Source organism: Hypanus sabinus, chromosome 28 (assembly GCF_030144855.1).
Source record: "Hypanus sabinus isolate sHypSab1 chromosome 28, sHypSab1.hap1, whole genome shotgun sequence".
NCBI lineage: Eukaryota > Metazoa > Chordata > Chondrichthyes > Myliobatiformes > Dasyatidae > Hypanus > Hypanus sabinus.
The window spans coordinates 10,914,378-10,938,515 of NC_082733.1; the positions used below are offsets into that span (position 1 = coordinate 10,914,378).

The window sequence follows — 24,138 nt, forward strand, 5'->3', positions numbered from 1 at the left end:
TATCTGATGAGCGCTTTGACTAGGTATTCACCAAGGAGATGGATGTGAATGATCGTGGGACCAGGGAGGGGCATGCTGATAATCTAGCCTATGTTGATATTAAGATGGAGGAACTGTTGTGTTTCTAAAAAAACATTAAAGCTCATAGTAAATTTATTATCAAAGTACATATATATCACCATATACAACCCTGAGATTCACTTTCTTGTGGGCATTCATAGTAAGTATAAGAAACACGATAGAATCAATGAAAGACTGTTTCCAGCAGGATGAACAATCAATGTGCAAAAGACAACAAACTGAAATGATAATAATAATAAAATAAGCAGTAAATATCAAGATGAAGAAATTTAAGATGAAGAGTCTTTGACAGTGACTGCATTGGTTGAGTTTGGTGATGGGACAAGTGAAGTTATCTCCTCTGGTTCAAGAGTCTGATGGTTGAGGGGTAGTAACTGTGTCTGAACCTGGTGGTGTGGGTCCTGAGGCTCCTGCCCCTTTTTCTGAAGTCCATGGTGGGGTCCTTGATGATGGATGCTGCTTTCCTATGACAACGGTCCATGTAGATGTGCTCAATGGTGGGGAAGAATTTACCTGTGATGGATTGGGCTTTCATAATGGCACTTATGCACTTGCTAGATCCAGGACAGATTGTCTGGAATGATACCACTGAGGAATTTAAAGTTGCTGACCCTCAAAATCTCTGATCCCCCCAGTGAGAACAGGCTCATGGGTTTCCAGATTCCTTCTCCTGAAGTCAATAACCATTTCCTTGATCTTGCTGATATTGAGCTGTGGCACCACTCAGCCAGATTTTGAATCTCCCTCCTTTTATGCCAATTTGTCACTATCTTTGATTTGGCCAATGACAGTGATGTTGTCAGCAAATTCAAACATGGCATTGGACTGTGCTTAGCTTCACAGTTATAAGTATAAAACGAGTAGAGCAGGGAGCTAAGCACATAGCCTTGTGATGCATTTGTGTTGATGGAAATTTAGGAGGAGGTGTTATTGCCAATCATTAAGGTCAAATAATCAAAAACGAAGGCGAATAAATAATCAGGGCTGTTGGAATCTTTCCCAGATACTGAGGGTAGAAAGGGAAGACATTGTCGAGTCCCTGGTAGAGAACTTTGTACCTCTTAAGCCATAGGCAAGGTCCTAGAAGATTGGAAAAATATATAGTCTTGTTCATTTATTTAAGAAAGGCAAATGGGGTAATCCAAGAAATGATAGGACAGTGAAGCCTTACATCAGCAGTAATTATTGGAGAAGATTCTTGCAGATAGGATTTACTCCCTTTCAGAAAGGTCACAGACTTATTAGGGATAATTAGCCAATGTAGATTGGGAGACTGCTTCATCAAGCACCTATCCCAGATACTGAGTAAACAAGGGGAAGACATTGCTGGATCCCTGATAGAGACCCATTGCCCCTGCTAAACTGAGAAATCTCGTTTGTGTGGATGCTGTGTGATATGTTGCCTGGATACAAAATATTAGACAGTACATCATATGCAATTAAATGATTGAACTTTATAAATCTTAATCTGAATAAAGGGTTAGTAAAGAAAATGAAAAGAAAAAGAGCCCATTTTAAGGAAAAAGTTTATTGCGCATCATTGGAGCTCACTGTTCATTCATTTGCTCCTGTCAACCTCCAAGCGTAGCTGGCCCTCAGACCCTCACTCCCAGTCCACTTTGTCCGATCATCTTCCGACTCTCTCCATTCGCATCCTCCCTCTCCATCACAACCGGCGAAAAACCACAAAAAACTCGGCTCCCAGACACACAAGAAAGAACAACATTTCTCCCATTGGATAGCCCCTGCATTCCAAAGTCCCGTTATCTCCTGTCGTAACCCGAACATTGCTGTTACAGAGAAACCATGACCTTAACAGTGGAACTGCGTAGAAGCCATTACATTAGCCTTAGCAGTGAAACCTTACAGTGTTACATATTAAATAGCTAAATTAAATAAGTAGTGCAAAAATAAAAGTATTAAGATAGTGTTCATGGGTTCAATGTCCATTCAGAAATCAGATGGCAGAGGGTAAGAAACTGTTCCTGAATCATTGAGAAGCTGTTGCCTCCTGTACCTTCTTCCTGATGGTAGCAATGAGAAGAGGGCATGTCCTGGGTGATGGGGGTCCTTAATGATGGACGTCTCCTTTTTGAGTCATTGTTCCTTGAAGATATTACAGAGTCTAGCATCCATGGTGGAGCAGATTATGTTTACAATTCTCTGCAGCTTATTTAGATTCTGTGCAGTAGCCCCCTTCCCCCCATAACAGATGGTGATGCAGCCACAGTAGATCTGTACTAAAACAAGCAAGCAGATTCAATAAGAAGATCGATGGAGTGTGGTTGTTATTACAATCATTAGGTATTCACTCACTGGATAAAAGATTAAAGGTCACATGAATGCTGCTCTTGAGATGACGTAGAATGTGGAAAGATATTGCATCTTGCTCAGAAAAGAAAAATAACAAGATAAATTTAAACAGGAATAAAGAAATCTGTGAATGCAATATTGCAAAGGGTATGTCAATGATGGAGGATCCATTAAGTGAAGATTAAATTAGCTGTGGGCACAAACAATCTTAAATTGGACCTTGATTAACCTGAGGTGTGATATGTGGCGAGGGTAACAAATCTGAGAGGAACAGATTAGTTAGTCCTTTGGCCCCCAAAGCTCTCCATCACTGGGATTTCTTTCTGCTGTCTGACAAAGTTTGCATTGAAAGAGACTACCACTATGATTCATATTTCATTATTTTTCTTTCATCTGCCAATCAGGAGCCTCAAGAATATTGCCCATGGTTTATTTTACATCTTATCAGTTCCTATAATTGCTCCCTCAAACCATAATGAAAAGAGAGAAGTTCCATTCAGCCAATTAAAACACAACCCAACTATTCATTTGATGAAAATAAATTTAATATGAAATGTTTTGCAAAATACTCTTCCATTAACGGGAGGAAGGTTGCCCAAGATCATTAGTCTTGTTACAATTTCTCAAGCATTTTCAATATTCTCTGCCTCATGAAATCCATAAATACACTGTAGGTCATTGATACAGTACCTGTGTTGGCAAAACTGCCAACGTAACATTTCACTCTGCAATAAACAACTAGACATAATGAATATATCTCAGTATCACATTATGCTAATACAAACACCTTCTGACAGAGATTATTGTTCTAATAAGATAGCACCATGTGGAATATAGTGGCAGTCAATTGTGCAATTAATATTTAACAGTACAATTATACATTGCCTACTGTGTAAGACTGAAATAAAACAAATCATTGTTGCAAAAAATAGCACCATTAAAATAAACAGCAAATAATGTTGCAGCTTGCAAGCTCTGCCACACAAAGAAAGAGAATAACCTTTTCACCACTGATACTTAACAGACTTAAGGTAGACTCAGTGGCTAAGCTGAGCCAGAGATACAGAGGGCATCCATGTCTGGTTTTCATAGTGTTGTGTAAGGTGTGAATTCTTAAGCAAAGGAGCCCGAGAGACAGGTTTTCACTTGCTGGAAGTTTGCTAGCTTCTGTGATTGGCTGCTTATGGTAGCCCTTCCCAATATAAACTCTTGATGTGGTGAGTCAGTGCCGGGAAAGTGGAAATGGAAAATTTACCCTCTTTATCTTAAATAAATCAAACAAATATAAAAAAAACCACAGCTAAAAGTCGAGGCTTCGGCTGGGTTGGATATAAGAATATTTATAGTTGTAGAACTGTGGTGTATGCACAGGCATTGATCCGTGTAAATGCATGTGTCAGCGTCGATGTATGTGTTGTGTGAGAGTTGGTGTTTGCATGAGTGTGTGTACGCGTCTGAGTAGTATATATGTTGTATGCGAGTCTGCAAGTGTGTGAGTCAATGTATGTGCCTGCGAGGAGAGTGATGCCGGGTATGTTCATCTGCGTATTGAGTACCCCTGTGGGTTGAGTAGCTCTGTACAACGTGTAAGTGTGTGACCATGCACTTCAGAGCTGTCTGCAGTGCGAATCTGAGCAAGTACCTGACTTCACGGGCAAGCGGTCCAGGCCTGTGTCTGAGGCTTCAGGAAGTCACAGATTTCAGTCAGAACAAGTTTGGGTGCTATATCTCCAAGTAGCACAGTTTCAGGGAATACTACATTAGCAAAGCTGGCTGGTTTGAGGCTAAAAGAGAAGTGGTTTTCAGATCAACAAGGTTAAATATGATACAGGGGATTAATTTCTATGTCTTGCTCTATTGTTACAGTGGCTTGGGGGAGCTTTGTGCCAGTATTAAGGTACGAGCATAAGAGAAGATCTGAAATGTGTGTAGCATTGATCCACTTTAGGTTAAGCTGATTTTTAACACTGATTTTGCTTAGTTGTTGAGCAAAATAACTTTTAGTCTTCAATCAGCAGGGGGAAAGGCTATGCTCAGGACTTAGACCAATACCTCTGAGACACAAGCATTTTGCAGAGTCCACACCCCAGGTTTATTCAACAGTCGACAGTCCATGCCAGAGTTATGTGCAGTGGCATGAGGTATGTACAGCACACCCACCAAGGGATGAGGAAGCTAAGGAGGTTAAATGCTGTCTAAACGTCTCCCCTGTCCAATTGTGAATCATGAGAGAAAGCTTCGGCTCATAATATCAACACCTCAGTGCTGGATTGCAGCTCTTTAAAAGCCAACATCTGAAATATAACCAGATTTATTGTTGACCAAGCTCCCTTGGAGCTCCATAAGACCAGTTAGTATAGAGTATAGTTTAAGGGACAACCATTCCAGCAATGCAGTATTGGTGTCCAGTTTTTGGAATCCTAGGCAGCGCTGTTCTGGAGCAATATGTGCCTGGCAGTCAGTGACCTGCTGTGCTGGCCCACACAGAGGGAGAGATCTGCACCAGAACCAAAGGAATTGGTATGCGGAGCATTTGATGGCTGTGGGCTTGTACTCGCTGCAGCTGAGAAGAATGAGCGGAATTTCATTGAAACCGATCGAATATTGATAAGAGTGGGTGTGGAGAGAGTCCCATAGTCAGGGAGTCTAGGACCAGAGGGCACAGTCTCAGAACAGAAGGATGTTTCTTTAAAACAGAAATGAAGAGGAATTTCTTTAGAGGGTAGTGAATCTATGGAATTTATTGCCACTGATGGCCATAGAGTCTATACATGACTGGGCATACTTAAAGTGGAAGTTGATGGGTTCTTGATTAGATGGGGTCAAAGGTTATGGGGAGAAGGCAGAAGAATGTTGAGAGGAATAACAAATTACCCTTGGTAGAATGACAGAGCAGACTCAATGGGCTGAATGGCCTAATTCTGCTCCTATGTCTTATGGTCTTGTGGTGTTATGGTACAGACACGGCTGCTTTCAGCAGGGAGAGTAAATCAGACCAGACACATCGGTTCATTGCTGTGCTGATTCATCTTCCTCACCATTAAGTCGTAAAGGGGTGGCAGTGGGGAACATCAGCTTACATCTAAAGGCACTGGCCTCCAATGCAAGCAGGAGCATTAGGCACCAGAATGGTAAGTTGATAGGCTCATACAGCCCAGTACATCCACCACAGCACAGAACAAAAAAGGAAGCAATGTTGATTCCGATTGCTACTAGAAGTCAGCAATTCACAGGCAGTTGCTCCTAATCACCAGCAGAGTGTAAACTGTGCACACAGAGGCTGTGGCCTATCCTGCTCTGGGATCCATGAACTAACAGTCAGGACTCATGCTGTAATTCAAGGAGGGTGGGCTGGCCTAAAAGCAGAACAGTCATGGAAAGGTTAAAGAGAATCATTCAAGTTTGCCTTTGTATTGCTACAGACTGTAAATACTTATCGCTATAAATGAAGTTATCAAGTTGCAAATTCTCTTGAAGCAAGTGGTTTGATCGATAGTCTGGATGCCAAGGCTTTTTAATACATTATTCATGTTTTCCAGAACTATGAGAGGGGAAACAAACAGTGGATTGAGATTCTGAGCACATTTCCTCCTGAAGGTGCATTGAAGGGCTGAATCTTCCAGCGCTATCATTTGCTGGCGACAGTTCAAGTGCACGATATTAACTCTACAAAAATGCAGCAAGAGGCAATAAGCATCATTTCTCATTAGTGAAAAAGGAGTTACTGTTTAAGCTTATTTCTCTCACTAGTTAAAGCCATGCAGCTGATGCTGCAGTGATAGACAGGTGCAGAACCCACTGACATGGCTCCTCGGGTAGGTCACTGGCTCAGCTTCCAACACTGTAACAGCAGCTTGTGCAGCATACTCCAAATCTACAAGGTGGGGGCAAGGATGCTGTGGAGTCTGCAGCTTCCTAAGCACTGTTCTCTTCCAGTTTTGAAAACCGTGCATCCCCCAATTCTGTTCAGGATGAGACGGAGAAAAAACTGTTCTTAAATTATCTCACTGTTGCAATAAGATCTGCGATTCGGGGCCGTGGTGCAGCTTGTTTGAGTAGAAGTCTCTGCAGGAGTGGCAGCAGCGCCGATACCATCGTGGGTCCTGACACAGGCTCTTCTCCCGGATGACCCTGCAGTACACTGCCCAGTCGTCTCCCAGGCACTTGAATGTGAGGGCAGCTGGCAGGTTAAGGCAAAGTGTTACAGAAGGTACTTAATAGGTTACAGTCTCCAGCTTCACCAAACCCTGCAATATGGAGAACCTCAATTCCTTTGACCCAACAGAAATGCACTCTCAGACCCAACAGATACCAGCATCAATGGGCTGATGGAGTCAGGAGTTCCACTCCTGACTCCATCCATGCATTCGGCCCATCAAATCTTTGCTGGCTCTCAGTGTGTTCCCATTAGTCCCAGTTCTTCACACTTCCTGTGGCCTTTGCTCTCGTATGTGCCCGACACCTCCCTGATTCTCCCCTCACCAGCCTGGATGCAAGAGGAAACAAGAGTGCCTGAAGGAAACCCCTGTGGACTTAGGGAGAGCATGAAAACTCCACAAAGATGGTACTGGAGATCAGAAACAAATGTGGGTTGATGGAGATGTGAGATGGCACTCTACCCATTGTGCCACTGTTCTGCCCTCAGTGTGCCCCTCGTTCTTCAGGAACTTTGCTCTGTCTGACCCCGCCCTCTTTTTGAGCCCGCACCATGCCTCAAAGACTTCATTTGATTTATTCTCAACATCTTAATTGGTCTCATCTCCAGCTTCTAAAGTTATGAATAGACTCAAACTATACAGATAGTCTTCACTTTTTCCATGGATTCGGGATTTGGGGTCTAAGACCATCCCTGAAAGTGGCTATGCGAGTTGACAGAGTGGGAAAGGAGGAGTCGGGCATGTTAATTTTTATTATCTGTGCACTGAGTTCAAGAGTCAAGAAGTTATGTTGCAGCTTTATAAGGAGAAGTTGGACCTATTCTCTGAACGGCACAGACTGAGAGACAACCGGTATCTTTTCCCCAGGATTGAAATGTCTAATACTAGAAGGCATGTATTTAAGGTGAGAGGAACTAAGTTTGGGGCAAGTGTTTTGTACAGATGGTGGTGCGTGTCTAGAATGCACTGACAGGTGTGGGGTGAAGGCAGATACTGCAGAGGTGTTTAAGAGTTTCTTAACAACACGAATATGCAGAGAGTGGAGTGGTGTGGGCCATGTGTAGGCAGAAGGGATTAGGTATCATTAGCTCAATTAGTTTGGCACAATACTGTGGGCCAAAGTGCCAGTTCCTGTTTTGTACTGATTCATTTTGACTAATTTTATTTTTGCCCAATGGTAAATCCACCAGCTTCCAGTCAGCAGTAAGCTGCAATTTTACAGCATGGCTGGAAGAGAAGAAGCCCTGGCCCTGGGCAGACTGCAGCAGTTGTACCCCGATGGGTCTCAGAGCTACACAAAAGCCCACTTCATGAGATTTCTACCCCACAGCTTAAAAATATTTCAGGTACATGGGATGCATCTCACTCTCTCATCAGCAGTCATTTCCGACTTCTAATAACAAACACAGTTGATTTAATTATATAAAACTGGTTTATGCAAAACCGATGTTGCATGTCCAAATGATGAGGGACATGGATCGGATGAATGCACACAGTCTTTTTTTTTGCGGGGGAAAGCGATCAAAAACTATCAGGTGTGGGTATGAGAGGGGAAAGGTTTAAACAGAACCTGAGGGGTCTCTTCTTCACACAGAAAGTGGTCAGTATATGGAATGAGATGTCAGAGAAGGTAGATTATCAATGTTTAAAAGTTACTTGGACACTTCATGGATAGGAAAGGCTTTGATGGATATGAACCAATTATGGGCAAAAGGAACTAACAGATGGGAATCTTGGTCAGTTTGGGCTGAAGAGCCAGTTTCCATGCTGTACAACTCTGTAACTCTAATTAGGTATCAATTAATTAAAAATCAAACACACATGTCAAAGCAGATGACATGATGGAACTATAATGAGGGAAAAGATGAAATATGAAGGCAAACTAGCCTATACTATAAAGCAGGGTACCAAAAGTTTTATTCGTTTATTGAAGAGTAAAAGGGAGGTGAGAATTGATATTGGACACTGGAAAATGACGCTGGTAAATTCATAATGGGGGACAAAGCAACGGCAGATGAACTTCATGGGCACTTTGCTTCAGTCTTCACTGTGGAAGACACTAGCAGTGTGCCAGAGGTCAGTGAGTGTCAGGGAGCAGGAGTGAGAGCCATTGCTATTAGAAAGGAAAAAGTGCTAGGCAAACTCAAAGGGCCTAAGGTGGATAAGTCACCTGGACCAGAGGCTACATCTCAGAGTCCTGACAGAGGTTGCTGAAGAGATCATGGATGTATTGGTCATGATCTTTCAAAAATCATTTGATTCTGGCATGATCCCAGAGGACTGGAAGATTGGAAATTTCACTCCACTCTTTAAGAAGGGAGGAAGGCAAAAGAAAGGAAATTATAGGCCAGTTAGTGGTTGGGAAAGTGTTGGAGTCTATTATTAAGGATGAGGTTTCAGGGTGCTTGGAGACTAATGATAAAATAAGTCAAAGTCAGTATGATTTCTGTAAAGAAATCTTGCCTGACAAATCTGTTGGAGTTCTTCGAGGAGGTAACAAGTAGGGTGGACAAAGGAGAGGCAGTGGATGTCATTTACTAGGATTTTCAGAAGGCATTTGATAAGGTGCCATACATGAGGCTGTTTAACAAAATAAGATCACATGACATTACAGGAAAGACAGAGGAATGGCTGATAGGCAGGAGGCAGTGAGTGGGAATAAAGGGGGCTGCCAGTGACTAATGGTGCTCCTCAGGTATCAGTATTGGGACCGCTACTTTTCACATTGTTTGTCAATTATTTGCTCATGGAATTGATGGTTTTGTGGCAAATTTGTGGACGATACAAAGATAGATGGAGGGGTAGGTAGTGCTGAGGAAGCAATGCAACTGCAGCAGGACTTAGACAAATTGGAAGAATGGGCAAAAAAGTGGCAGATGGAATACAGTGTTGGGAAATGTATGATAATGCATTTTGGTAAAAGGAACAATAGTGCAGACTATTATCTAAATAGGGAGAATGTTCAAACATCAGAGGTGAAGAGGGACTTAGGAGTCCTCATGCAAGACTCCCAGAAAGCTATTTTACAGGAGTCTGTGGTAAAGAAGGCAAATGTAATATTTCCTGATCAGTCAGGGTATGGCAAAAAAGCAGGTGTATGGGGTTAAGTGGGATCCAGGATCAGCCATGATGGAATGGCAGAATAGACTTGATGGGCTGAATAGCCTAATTCTGTTCCTATGTCTTATGGTCTTATGCTGGAGATTACAGTGAAACACTGATAATTCAGCACATTCTATCAATACCTCAAGAACACTCTTTTAAACCATTTGTTTCATATGTTACACAGTTGAAATGGAATATGGGAGCAGAGGTCCCTGTGTGTTCGAGGGAGCACTGGAACCAGGACTATGGAGTGCTAGAATGAGCTGGGAACTGGGGCCCTGGTGGATGTAAAGGGAATGTGGGATCTGAGACTCTTTGTAACAGAGTAAATGCAGGAACCAGCACCCTGGAGGGTTAAGAGGAGGGCAGGAACCAGGACTCCAGTGAGTGGAAACAAAGCACAAGGACCAAGGTCTTGGTGAGTAAAAGGCACAGGGAAGCCAGAACCTGGGTGAATGGAAAGGAATTCCAGTAAACATTACCTAGTGAGCCAGATCCATGTGGTGAACCACTGGAATTTCTGAATAGCCTGATAACAGATCATCAGAATTTTTACTGTATTTGTGATCCAACCACAAGTAAGTGTCTTTAGCTGAAGGATCTTCAGCTCAGATTTGAAGAGGTTCATTGACTATACCATAATAAAGAGGGGAAAAGTTACCTAGAAACTTTGTAGCAGGACCTCATCACGACCTTTGATTCAGAGCTGCAGAAATTGCCCGTCAAGAGGGCCAGAAGGAGGTAACTACAGGTCAGGCAGGAAAGAATCCAGAAAGAAGTTTTTGAGAAGTTTCCATCCTTGCATTTTCCAACTGGTGTGGGGACCAGGGCCCTAGAGAATGAAGTAACTGAGGCTATAAATAAACCTTTAAATGAAATAATTGGTGACAAGATTCTGGTGAGGATCAATTTAGAGTGTTAAGGAGGAAGCACAAGTTGATGGTGTTAGGTGGTAAAGCAGAGTCTATCAGGAAGGACAAAAAATATAAATACACCCCCACAAAATTCAGAGAAGAGAATAACGGCAAAAAAAGTGAAGATTCTTTATCTGAGTGGACTTGTGAGAAGCGGGATGAATTAGTAGCAAATTAAAGATGCCCCGGTCCAATAGCCAGTGTACATGGCTGATTGGTAAAGTGACTAGGGTTGAGAATTAAATATGCCAGGAAATTTAACTTTCAGAGGACGTAGGCAAAATGAAAAGGATTATCTCTGATTTTAAAGGATAGGATAAAGGCAACAGAGAGAATGGCTTGGAAAATCAAGAAGCAGAATGATTTGGCTATAGCAGGGGTAGGCAACCTTAAGCTCAAATGATTTTCTAGCATGCATTATTCATTATTTTGAGGCAAAACATAACTAGATGTATTTAAATGGATAATTCCCATATTTCAAGTTTTTTATGGCGTTTATCTGGCCCACCGCCCACTCATTAATATGCGATCTGGCCCACAGAGGCAAAAGGGTTGCCGACCCCAGGGCTAGAGTTAGTGCAGCAAATGTTGGTGGGAACTGTCAATACTTCCATGGAGCATGGTGGAGATAGGGAATTTAAGGAATTAATAAATAGTTTATAGCAAATAGATTCATGCAAGGCACACTATCCCGATAGGCAAAGTGGTCCATCTGTGGTTATCATGAGGCATTTCAAATGGCGATAGATCAGCGAAGACTTATAACAATAAAAAGGAGAAAAGAAGCAATGAAGCTGATATCTTGGGAGTTTAAAAATTTCAGCAAAAGAAGATCAGGAAATTGTTTAGGAACGAGGACTAAAGCTCCTGTAAATATTCAAAAAGGACACATTTACAAAAGTTAATGTGTTATAGACTGTGACAGAAGAAATTGCCCTGGGGAATAAGGAAATGTAGGTTCAATTAATCAAATGCTTGGTGTTTGCACAAAAAAAACCTTCTGGAGAACTAGAAATTGAAGAGAACAGGCAGGTTGGATGTAATAGAATGTAGAAAAATACTAAGCTTTGAAACAGGTGTCAGTGAAGACTGTGAATGCATTTGTAGTCATCTTCACAATAGCCCACAGAGTCTTGAATAATTTTCCCAAACTGGAAGATGATAAATGCTGTCTCACTACTTAGAAGAGAGGAAGAAAATAGAGGAGTACAGACCAGTTATCCTGACATCAGGAGTAGGGAAAATATTGGAATCTATGATTTGTTCTATGTGGAGGGGTTAGGTAACAGCCTAACATCCTTGTGTCTAAAAGAGTGAAAAATAACCCCACTACAATGCACAATATTTCCTACAGCTTGACAGAGTTGATTTGAATTTATTTGATGTTTCCTCCAACTGGGGTGTGTAGAGTCAGACGTCATGATCTCAAAATAAGGCATCAATCATTAATGTCTAAGATAGGAAGACATATTTGTCACCCAGAGGGTGGTGAATCTTGAGAATTCTCAAGCCAATTGCCTGTAGCGGTCCTGTTGCTGTCTGTATTTAAAACCAAGATTGATAGGCCCCTGGGTATTAGAAAATTTGAAGAGTTAGTGCAGAAAATTGGTGCAGAGGTAAATCAAACAAAAAATCAGCCAATAATTTATTGAAGGGTAGCACTGGGGTGACAGCCCAAATCACCAACTTCTGCTTCTTTTTCTCAAACTCTTTTCTCCTTTATATTGATTAAACTGGTTCTTTTTGGGATACAACTGTATCTAAATCCATGGAATCTGGTGATGTGGAGGAGCAGGGCTAGGAAAGCTGATGTTAAAGGTTATTCATTAATTAGGAGGGCAGACAACCACGTGTGGGACTGTGGGTACGATTGGTGTCTCAGCAGCAACAGAACATCGCTGGGTGTGAGGACAGTGACCATTTGGTGTCATTGTGTAAATAGGTAGCAACGATATGGATAAAGTTCTACAACCAGATTTTAAAGTCTGAGAAAGAGAACCCTGCTTTAGGAACATGGGAACACAAGTCTTTTATTTCCTTCCTCCTTAGCTTAGACCCCCTCCACAGGAAAACAAAGGAACATCACCTCCCCATGAGGCAGAAGGAGGCTATATCATAGCTCTACATGTCCTAGTAGTCTACAATGCAGACCATAACATTCAACAGCATATGAATGTGTTTAGTGGGTTAAGTTAAATGCATCTATTCAGCAGTGAAACAACTGGAGAATTTAATGGTGAAAAATAACCAGCAAAACAACAATCAGAAGAGGTGAAGAAAGTAATAGGATGTCAAGGGAGATGTGTAATTTCAGCAATAAAATGATGATAAAAGCGATTTTGCTGCACTTTATGTTATCCTATTATCATTTCATATATCATTACTTGACAGTTTATTGGTGGAAGGCCAAGTCATTGGGTATACATATTTAAGGTGGAGATTGATAGCCTCTTCATTAATCAGAGTGTCAAAGGTTATAGGGAGAAGGTAAGAGAGTGGGGTTGAGAGGGGTAATAAATCAGCCATGGTGGAATGACGGAGAAGACTTGATGGGCCGACTAGCATAATTCTACTCCTAGGTCTTATGAAGTGTAACGGTCAAAGGAAACATGGCATATAAGTTTACATAAAATTCTGTATTGTCACTGTCAAATGCTACATGTGAGTGTGATGCCTCGATAAAGCCCTAATCTTGCATTGGTTTAACTGCTGTAATTCACGTAAATCAAACCCAGAAAGCACGCTGATACTGATGCACGGGGTAGAATACAGTGAATTGTGAATGAGGCAGGGTTAAGCCAGGTGAAGTGTAGATTGGCACGAGTGTATTTTGGTGGGGTGTAACCTGGCTGGGGCAAGAGTGAATGGGAAATGTAAAGTTGGCAAGAGATAATGGTGGAAAGATGTTAACAGAGGTGCTTGGGAGGGTAAACAGGATGGGGCTGTTAAATGAGGTAGGGTAAATCATGAGGGGAACCATTATGCTTTGAATCAAAAGGTGAAATAAATTGATTTGGGATAAATCAGGAGGATGAAAAGCAAAGGATAAATCTGGGTGGGGTATGCTAAATCTTTTATGAATCCCGGTAGAGTCAATCAGCAACTGTATTCCCTTCTAAGCTAAAGACCTGCCGCTGTTTGCTCTGAATCAGACTAGTACTTCCTCCTTTCTAATGATTTATCAGGTTTACTGGTCTCAGCTGAACACAACTACCTATGGTTCGCTGTTGGTGGAGGAAACGAACGGATGTACATGCTCACCAAGCCTGGACGGTGTGACTCTGTTGACGACGACACTTCCATCGCAAGGTTTCTGGTGGCATTGCTTGTAAGCTGGTGGTTTGGTTAAAGAAGGGCATTCATTGCCATGGCGACCGGTGATTCTGTGCATACATTGAACCACTCGTGACTGCAGGCCTCTCCCGCATGTGGAGGAACACTGGAACAAAGACTGACACTGTTAATCACGTACAGTACACTCATTCCTTCATTGCTCACAGATGGGGAAACCAGAAAAAACCCAAACTACATTATGGTTCATTTGCAATTGCCCCAAAAGGAAAATTTCTTATAACAAAGGGCAACTTTTAAGTGACTTAAAGCATGACAGTTTAACTTAAAGAGCCAATTTGCTGAGTTTAGTTGAGGATTTACCAAATCCCTGTGCCTGCTCCTGAGTCTTGCAGGAGAGCTGATCGGAGCTGTAACTATTGGCCTAGGTGGTGAAATTTTGGAATCTTTTTAATGAGTCTGAGAATGGTAGAGAGGTGAGTTAACATCAGTCATCAGTAACCTGGTTGGCTCTGTAATTGTTTTGTTTTGAATTAATTTCAGTTTCATAGTCAGTGTCGTTGAGATGTTGGTATGAACATTCATGATTTAATCAATAAAACAGAAAGACTAAAGGATATTCTTAACTCTTTGTGTTAAATTCAGCACCTTCCCTGTGGAGGGGAGTGCAAGTCTGAGGAGGGACCACAGCAGTCCAACCTCAGCCCTCCACCTGCCCCTCTGCTGCCACCGCCTCCCTGCAGTGTGCATGGGACTGATCTAGCTTCTAAACATCAGCATCTACTGGAACTGATTATGGAAAACTCCATGGCATTGAAGAAGGCATGTGAATCTGGAGGGCTCCTAAGTAAAGCCAGTGTATACACACACACTTCCAACAGCAGCTGTAAATAAAATAACATGCACAGGAGGGTATCTGGGCATTGGACCAAGAAGCTTTTCAGAAGCAAATAAACTTTTTATTTGACACAGACACAAAGTGAACAGATCTTTAAATGCTTCCGTCAAACACCGTCAGTTTATCCTCATGGTTTCTATCTGACTGTGATGTGCAATGATCTGTGATGGCAAACTGGACAGATTTAAAATTCGAGTCTAAAATTTACACTCCTCATTGTGACACGCACCTCTCTTCCAAAAAACTGGTATGAGCAAAATGTTAAATCCCAATCCCGAGGTAACATAATTTGGGCTGACCTTGGTTTTGTTTTATTATTGTCACATGTATTGAGGTAGAGTGAAAAACATATCATGCACTCTGTTCATATCATTACCGGTAAAACAAGTAATGCGGAATAAAGTGCAACATCCACACAGAGAGTGCAGTGCAGGTAAGCAGTAAAATGCAAGATAGATTGTGAGGGCAAGACTCCATCTAATAGACTTATAACAGTGGGGTTGAAGCTGTCTTTGAGTCTGGTGGTATGTGCTGTCAGGCTCTTGTGTCTTCTGCCCAATGGGAGAGTGGAGAAGAGAGAGTTTTTGTGCATTTAATATTTCAGTAATACTTGAGTAATGCTGTAAATATATTGTTTGATTAAGCATTTTTGTTTGTTTAAATAATTCATTATGGATTATGTATAAAAGTATGCAAATTGCATACATCATCACGTCACCATGTCATATAAAGTAAAATATGAAACTAACATATATGAGTTATCCCAGTTCAGTGTTTTTCTTTCTTTTAATTAGTTTCAATGTTTTGGAGTTACAGAACATAACAAGAATATCTGGAGTTGATGGGGTCTATGATTATGCTGGTGTTTTACTAATTAGCAGGGGGTATAGACAAAGCCCATTGAGAGGAGGCTGGTTTCTGTGATGTGCTGAACTGTGTTCACAACTCTCTGCAGTGTTTTATCGGTCGCATGCAGAGCAGTTGACATACCAAGTCATTATGCATCCAGATAGGATGCTTTCTAGGGATGCACCCTGGAGAAGGCTGATTCATTATTGTGCCTTTAATCGCCCAATGCGAGTACTCACATAAAAGTCAGAATTTAAAGTAGTACAGCACAGGAACAGGCCCTCTGGCCCACAGTGTCTGTGCTAAAAATGATGCCAAATTAAACTAAATCGTTTCTACTCGCACATGATCTATATCCCTCCATTCCTGTACCTTCATGTGTCTATTTAACAATCCTTTAAATGCCACTAGCGCATTTAGATGTACATTAAATAGGACATCTACTTGGGCTACACGGTGCTATGTTGGAACCTGATGTGTACCACTGCCATCCCCCTGCTGCTGCTTCTCCCTCTCCCTGATCAGTTGGTGTCACACCATGCCAACAAGAAGAGGGGGAGTCAATCTCGTCTGATAGGAGGGGATGAGAAAAGACGCATGTTATGCTTTGTAACTCTAAAACTTACAGCTAGCTAACAGAAAGGAAAAGACAGAAGCTCAATAGAATGGGTCCTGGCCTGTTCTTTACTTTAGAAGGATGCATCATGACATGTACAATTCATGTATTTTTACCTATACCTGTAATGAATTATTTAAACAAATAAAGAAAGCTTAAATATATTTAAAATATTACTTATCTACTTCTGAAGTATAAGATATACAACACTCTTCCCTGCTTAGCTATAAACTCCATCCCAATAGAGAATGCATCAACTATATACAGAGTATTTTATATAATACAACTACTATAATAGTCATCTACAGCACAGTAAATTTTAAATTGTCCCATTCAGGCCTAAACGTTTAGTCAATGTGGAGGCTTTCTTACTCTTGTGGGATAATGTCTTTCGTAACAAGGGAGGTCACTCTGCTTGGCAAGAGAGAATTGTACTTGTGAAACAATCTCAGGTTCTGGGGCTTCCTCCGTCGTGGTTGTAGGACTCTGGGACAGTAGGAAGTGGTTCTGACAGCTCCAGACTCCTTTCATCTCCTTTCCTTAGCTTTTCTCTCTTGATCTACTTCAACCCTTAGCTTCTCTCCCAGTCCTGGTTTCTCTATCTCTCTTCATCTATTCTCTTCTTTTCAACTTTTTGTCTTTCTTTTCCTCACCTTCCGTTCTCTTCTTCTAGTTTCTTGTATCACTGAATTTGCTAATTTTTCATGAAATTGGGTCTCATGTATCCTCTTGTATTTCCATAGTACTTATTGTATGTCAGCCTCCTCTTTCTTCTTTCCAAGGTGTGCATCTTGATCTTGGGAAGGTGCATTTAGTTCACTGCAGTATTCTCTTACTAATCCTTCTGTTGCCCTGTTTATGGTCTGATCTCTCCTCATGTTTTCCTGACCCACAACATCATCCGATGAATCCTCTGTTTCCATATTTCCATTGACTCCTTTCCTTTTTGACCTTCCATTCATCCAGCTAGGCTTTGGTCTTTGGATCTACTTTCACAAGCAGCTTTTTGTCTTCTTTTTGAAGTTCATGCAAGAACCTTAATATATGCAGATTAGATTTTGGTTCTTTGTACTTACAAAAGCTAAATGCTTGCACTTTCCTGAAGCTCCTTAAACTCTCTTCCAGCTTAAATGCAAGCCACATTTTTCAAACAACTGTCTGAGTAACATATCAGAAGCCTTCCCCAATCTGTTGCCTTCAAAAACTGTTGTAGTCAGACCTCTCCATTCATCACTTTCATGATTCCTCTGAGCAGCATGGTCCTGCCTTGGTCCAATAGGCTTTCTAACCAGAGGCACAGTGGTTGGCATCAACACTTGTTTGCCCTCTGTTAGGTAATGGTTCATGGAGTACAGCATGGAAACAGATATGGCATCATTCACTACCTTTCTTAACTCACTTTCACTTGACTCTATTAAAGGGGATCTGGCATCCAAATGGTGGCAAGATCTCTAATCAAATTATGCTGGCCAATGCTGGTCCTCCTATTTTTACCACATACAAGGCCAGTGTGGCTTGTTGGTTGTTGTATTTCGCTGCTACAAATGTCATTCCCACAGAAGTTATCTACTCCCAGAATAAGTTCTTTGTTGCATATTCGCAGATTTTAGTTCAGTACCTTTTAAATGCTACTGAAACTCATTTTTGTGGAATGACTGGAACAATCGAGTCAGGGTCCAATTCCATTTTAATTAATTTACTGTTCACTTCTGGTGTAAGCTTGTCTATTGTTAGTTTCTAAAGTGTAAATCTTCAGGATACTCAGTCCTGTGTCAGTCTCATCATTACCAGATTTTTCATGCAGATTAGCGCTCTTTTTGAAACTGCTACTTACCTTTTATCTTTTTCTCTTCCCTGTGCAATCCAATTACTTTTGCTGCCCACCCTGCTCTTTGCATGTGTCCTACTTTGTTGAATTTTCTGCAAGCTTTGGTGAATGTCAGCCCTGGCCACAACAGTAACACTATTTGTTCAGCCAGGCTGACTTCTGTTTTGTCATTGCGATTCTGTTCATGCTCACTTTCATTCCTGACTGCAACTCAATTGCATATTTGTCTACTGTTTCCATTGACACAACAATTACAACAGCGCTTTTAAATGTAAGTTGTGCTTCGGTTGGGAGCCATTCTTAAATGCCTTCTTGTAAGTTTTCACAAACTAAATGCTCTCTCAATGCCACATTAAGCCCATCACTGAACTGATGATGCTCAATCTCTTCAATTCAGCCACGTATGCTGAAATTAACTCCCTTTCTTTTTGATCCTACTGATGAAACTCAAAGCTTTTGGCAATCAACAATGTTTTCACTTCTAAATATTCCTGCGATATTCACAAATCTCACTTTGGTTGGTTTGGTTGGAGCAATCACACTTTGAAGCAAATTATATGCCTTTAAATCCAATGCACTCAGCAATATTGGTACTTGTTCCTTACTAAATAGTCCATTTGCTTTAAAACACAGTTCAATCTGTTCTATATACAATATTCAGTTATGTTGTGTAATCAAATGCATCAAACTTTCTGATGTAGCCAGTCATTTCTGCTCTTCTTTTTATGATTATTATCACTGAGTACTCATTTTTTATGAACCCTTGAATTCTTTTAGACTGTAAGACAGGAGCAGAATTAGGCCATTCAGCCCATTCAGTCTGCTATGCCATTCCATCATGGCTGATCCCGGATCCCACTCAACTTCATACATGACTTTTCGCCATATCCTTTGATGCCCTGACCAATCAGGAAACAATCAACTTCAGTCTTAAATAAACCCACAGACTTGGCCTCCACTGCAGTATGTGACAGAGCATTCCACAGATTCGCTACTCTCGGGCTCAGAAAATTCCTCTTTACTTCTCTTTTAAAGGGACGGCCTCAATTTTGAGGCTGTGCCCTCTAGTTCTGGATACCCCGACCACAGGGAGCATCCTCTCCACATCCACCTTATCTAGTCCTTTCAACATTTGGTAGGTTTCGATGAGATCCTCCCGCATTCTTCTAAATTCCAATGAGTACAGACCCAAAGTTCAAAATGCTCCTCACATGTTAACACTTTAATTCCCAGAATCATCCTTGTGAACCTCCTCAGGACTCTCTTCAACGACAACACATTCTTTTTGAGATATGGGGCCCAGAACTGCTGACAATACTCTAAGTGCAGCCTGATTAGTGTCTTATAACATTTTGTTTTCTGTCTTTTTTTTAAACTCAGTTATCTTTCTTTTTGCAAAGAAATCATGCTGTTCCAAAGAAAAATCATGTGCTGCATTTTTTTTAAACTTCACTATTTCTTGCTGTGCTTTTTCCAAATCTCAAATGTCTCCCGCCACTTCAACAGGATAGGAAGCTGTCTTGGGTTTGTTTTAAAAATGCCTCTTCACCAGTGTTATGTAACTCTAAAGCATAAAGGAAAAGACAGGAGAATAGGAGAATGGGTCTTTGGGTCTTAGTTTGATCCTTACTTTCACAAGGTGTGCGTGTGTCATGTGGTAGCATCATGAAATATGCAATTCACTTATTTTTATATATAACTCCTAATAGATTAAATAACTATAATTACTCAAATAATAGATTTACAATATTACTCAAATATTTCTGCAGGATCCGGGTGGTCTGTCAACTCATAGAATAGCTGCTTTAGTTTTGCATTCAATGAGCCAAGCCAACTCAGTGTTAAGTGGCTGCTTCACATGGCCCAATCAATCATCCACCAACCATCACAGACAGCCTCTGCCCTCGGAGCCATAGGTTATTCATTAGTATGATGGATGGAGGTTCAAAGAAGCTCTCTGCACTGCTGGCTGTCATGCATCCTCAGAACATAAAGTAATCGAATCGGGGAACAGGCCCTTTGGCCCAACCCATCCATGCTAACCAAGGTGCCCACCTAAACTAATCCCATTTGCCCAAGTTTGGTTCATCTCCTTCTAAAGCTTTGCTATCCTGATATACATCCATTGTACAATTTACTCCATGTGCAGTCTCACCAACGTTCTATACAATAATGCTATAGAGACTGCGACGGTATAGTCTTTTCCCTACAAAGAGTGCTCGATTTAGCCCTAGCTATCACTTATCTTAGGATCCAGCCTGTTACTACCTGGACGGACCAGGCTGCCTTCGTCTCCCGAAAAGGGGGATAGGGATCAGCAGGTACGAGGGTGCTATGTAGTGGTTCCTATTCAACTATAATCACAGTCTAAGTAATCTTCAAGGAGTGAGTTCTGTTACTGCCTAAGAACCTCGACAGCCGAGAGTCAAAATTTGTCAGTAGCCGCACACAATTAATACTTGGACAAAACCTCTAGTAAATCAGGTCCGGCGTATAGCCGGTGTTTATTAACTTTGATCCACAGTTATATGCATACTTTTTGTAGAAGGGTTTTTGTTGTACAAGGTTTGTCTTAATACAGCTCTAGTCGTACTTAGCAGATATACTTAATTATAGTTATGAAAACCGTCTCCTGAAGTGAGAGAGGCGAGAGCGGTCTTCACCAAAGGTGAGGCGTTCAGACGACAACTAGTAGTCAAGGCCAAGAGAAGCAAGAAGCTGAAGATTCTCTTGAGTAGCCTTCAGAAGTGACTGTTCAGGATGGCTCTCCTGGTTGCTCTCTCTGGCTTCAGAAGCTCACAGTTAATATAGCCCTTTAAACATGTCAGCTGTGGTAGCTGGCTACCTCTTTAAATTTGGCAGCTGACTACCAGTTCAGCTGTTTTAGCATTAAGTCCATAAGTCATCCTGTAGCTAGCTGCCTGCCAGCTAGACATCTAACCAGAAGTTACATCCAGTGTTTCTTAGTAGCATACGTCAATCAAACATTGCTTAATGTCACTTTAAACAAACATGTTATTTCACAAGCTTTTTATGTGTACATAGTTTATAAACTTTCTATCCAACCTATCACAGGAGTCAGGAATATCAATTACCGTCAATTTATACTGATTTCATTGGTACTGTTGTCCTTGGGAACACATCCTAAGTGCCAAGTGAGTTACCTATTAAAAAAATGGTCTTCCTTGAGAGACACAAGCTAACAAGAGCTGAAATGTTCATTCAGGTTAAAAGACTATAAGATTGTTGATGAGGGCCTTGCAAGAAGACTGAGAGTACAGAAGTAGATTACTTGGGCTTTCCTTCCCACTGCTATTGATGCTGCCCTCACCCATTTCCAATACAGCTGCGCTCACCTGATCTTCAAGTGATAAAGTCCCTCGTCTTTACCTACCACCCCATCAGCCTGGGATTCCAAAAGATTTTCTTCCACAACTTCTGCTATCTCCAGAGCAATCCTACCACTAAACATACCCTTACCTCCTCCAACCGCCACAGGGATTGTTTGCTCCACAATTCCCTTGTCCATTCATTCTCTCCCCACTAATCTCCCTCCAGGCACTTATCCCTGCAAGCCTAAGTGCTACAACTGCCCCTACACCTCCACCCTCTCCTCCATTCAGGGCCCCAAACAGTCCTTCCAGCTGAGTTAACACTTCACCTGTGAACCTGCTGGTGTCATCTATTGTGTCCGGTGCCCCTGATGGGGCCTCTTCTACATTGGTGAGACCATCATGTATTGGGGGACTGCTTCATCAAGCTCCTCTGCTCTATCTGCCACAAGCGGGACTTCCCAATGGTCAAACATTTTAATTCTGATTCCCGTTCTGACGTGTCGATCCATGGCCTCCTCTTGTGCCAAGAAGAAGCCACACTCAGGGGTGGCCACGCCTTTCATCTGGGTACCCTCCAACATGATGGCATGAATATCGATTTTTCCTTCTGGTCCGCAAATTTCCCCTTCCCACCTTCCTCTATTCCCCACTCTGACTTTTCACTTCTTCTCACTTGCCTATTACATTTCCCTGGGTCCCCTCCTCCCTCCTTTTCTCCTATGGTCCACTTTCCTTCTCCAGCCCTTGACCTTTCCCACCCACCTGGCTTCATCGATCACCTTCTAGTGAGCCTCTTTTCCTTCACCCCACCTCTTTATTCTGGCATCTTCCCCCTTCCTCCTCAGTACTGAAGAAGGGTCTTGGCTCAAAACATTGACTGTTTACTCTTTCCATAGATGCTGCCTGACCTGCTGAGTTCCTCCAGTGTCTTGTATGTGTTATTCGGTAAAATCAGGCTGCAATGTTTACCTTCACCTAATAAATTCCAAAAGCATTGTCTACTTAGATTTTCCATTTGAAATAAGTCTGTTACTACTTTCTAGTCTGTGCAGGGTTTGCCAATGTAAATGTGAAAATATAAATAAAATAAATTGCTGTTGTATCCTGTGTGATAAAGCAGAATGCTAATTAAATTAAATCAGACAGTTCATTATCTGTAGACTGTAAAGGCTGATGTATAAGCTCCTTATAAAATGTAACAGCTTCACTGCTGTTCCAAATGCTTCAGTGGTGATTACGTCTGATACAAATACTGTTATGATGCATTAGCACCCTTTGAACCCGAATATCCCTAAGTTCTGGAAGCTAAATACTTTAAACTTCATGAAAAATCCTGTTCAATATGTTGATTTTCTATTTCAGCTCTTCTTGCTGCTCTCCATAGGCTTCAGCTAATGAATTACTCTCCTGCCCAAGTATAACAGCCCAATGTTCACCCATCTCTCACCCTTGCCCCTCCTAACCTACATTATTTCCCACTTTCTACACACCCCTAATTTAACATTCTTTTCCCCATGCAGAAAACCTTTTGTGGTCTTGCCTCTTTCCACCTATGGAACCTCCTTACAACTTTCACCCTCCACCTCTCAAATCTCCTTTCCTCCAAGTATGGCCTTCCCTACAACAACCACACAGGCAGTCATCACACCCACAGATTCTGGAATTCCTCTACTAATTCCTACTTACGACCCTTTTCCTCCTTTTCAAAAAAATTCTGCTTAAAATTTATTTCAATCATTTGATGAACTGCAATTTCTAAAGCTTTTACAACATAAATCCTATCCAATTTTTCCTTGTCTTCCCTCTTTGTATGTCTCTTTCAGTGTGTGCATTGCCCGCCTCCACTTGATAATTTTGCTTTTCCCACCTGCCCGGTCTGTGATAAAATATACTCCCTGCCCTCCTCTCATTTCCTAAATAAATCCAGTGGGTGCTTCTGAGAATTCACAAGCACTTGCTTTTTTTATAAGCTGTTGGGCATCAGTCCTGAATGTGTCAAAATTTGTGCTGAAAGTGCTCCCCATGACATTCAGCAATAACATCATTAGTTTAATCACACCAGTTTGCCAGTTACTTGGTGATTAGAAATTTCCTCCTTTGTAAGCACTAGATATGTCATTATTTTGTTTCCCTTTTGTGATTAAGCCCAATTACACTGACTCTGCTTCTGAAATTCAGTCACAGATTGATCTCCATCCACGTCTTCCACTCTCCTTGAAATCTCACTCATTCCAGGTAAGTGATTCCTCAATCCAAAGGTATAAAGAACACAGCTTTCCACTTTCCAAACAGGCGCTCCCTGTCACAACATCCACTCCCATCCAGCCTTCTCAGTTAACCTGGATCATTGCCCAGTGATCTGTACCTTTAGCACCTTCAGTCCCCAGTGATCCCCTGTCCCTTAATCAGTGCTTGCCCCACCTTGTCTCTTTGCATATCTTTTCCATGGTTCCTAATCTCAAAAGGCTCAATGCACTTCATAGCTAATGAAATACAAATGATAAAGGTGGGGAGGCTGATACATTAAGAGCCTCTTAGACAGGAACATGGATGGAAGAAAACTGGAGGGTTATATGAAGGGTCATTGATAAGTTTGTGGCCTAAGGTAGAAGGAGTCAATTTTAGAAAACTTAGCACATTTATTTTTTCAACACAGTCCCCTCCTACATTTACACACTTAGTCAATAGACAGTAGGTGCACGGCCATATTCACTGTGATCATGGCAGATCATACACAATCAGTACCCCGTT

At 41.6% G+C, this 24,138-nt stretch overlaps 1 protein-coding gene across 2 annotated transcripts in view; it reads right to left on the reverse strand.

The window, feature by feature from the left end:
- Positions 1-2,921: 2,921 nt before the first annotated feature.
- adamts17 (ADAM metallopeptidase with thrombospondin type 1 motif, 17) overlaps positions 2,922-24,138 on the reverse strand; it is a 460,607-nt gene continuing 439,390 nt past the window's right edge. Inside the window, exons 22-23 of one of the 2 annotated variants that reach the window (XM_059952603.1) lie at positions 13,832-14,009; positions 2,922-6,574 (exon numbers count right to left, since the gene is read on the reverse strand). In XM_059952603.1, coding sequence (XP_059808586.1) covers positions 6,399-6,574; positions 13,832-14,009 — 354 coding nt within the window. In that variant the 3' untranslated portion in view covers positions 2,922-6,398. Of the gene's footprint in view, positions 6,575-10,318; positions 10,489-13,831; positions 14,010-24,138 lie in introns of those variants that run through there. The other variant, XM_059952604.1, reaches the window with a different exon arrangement.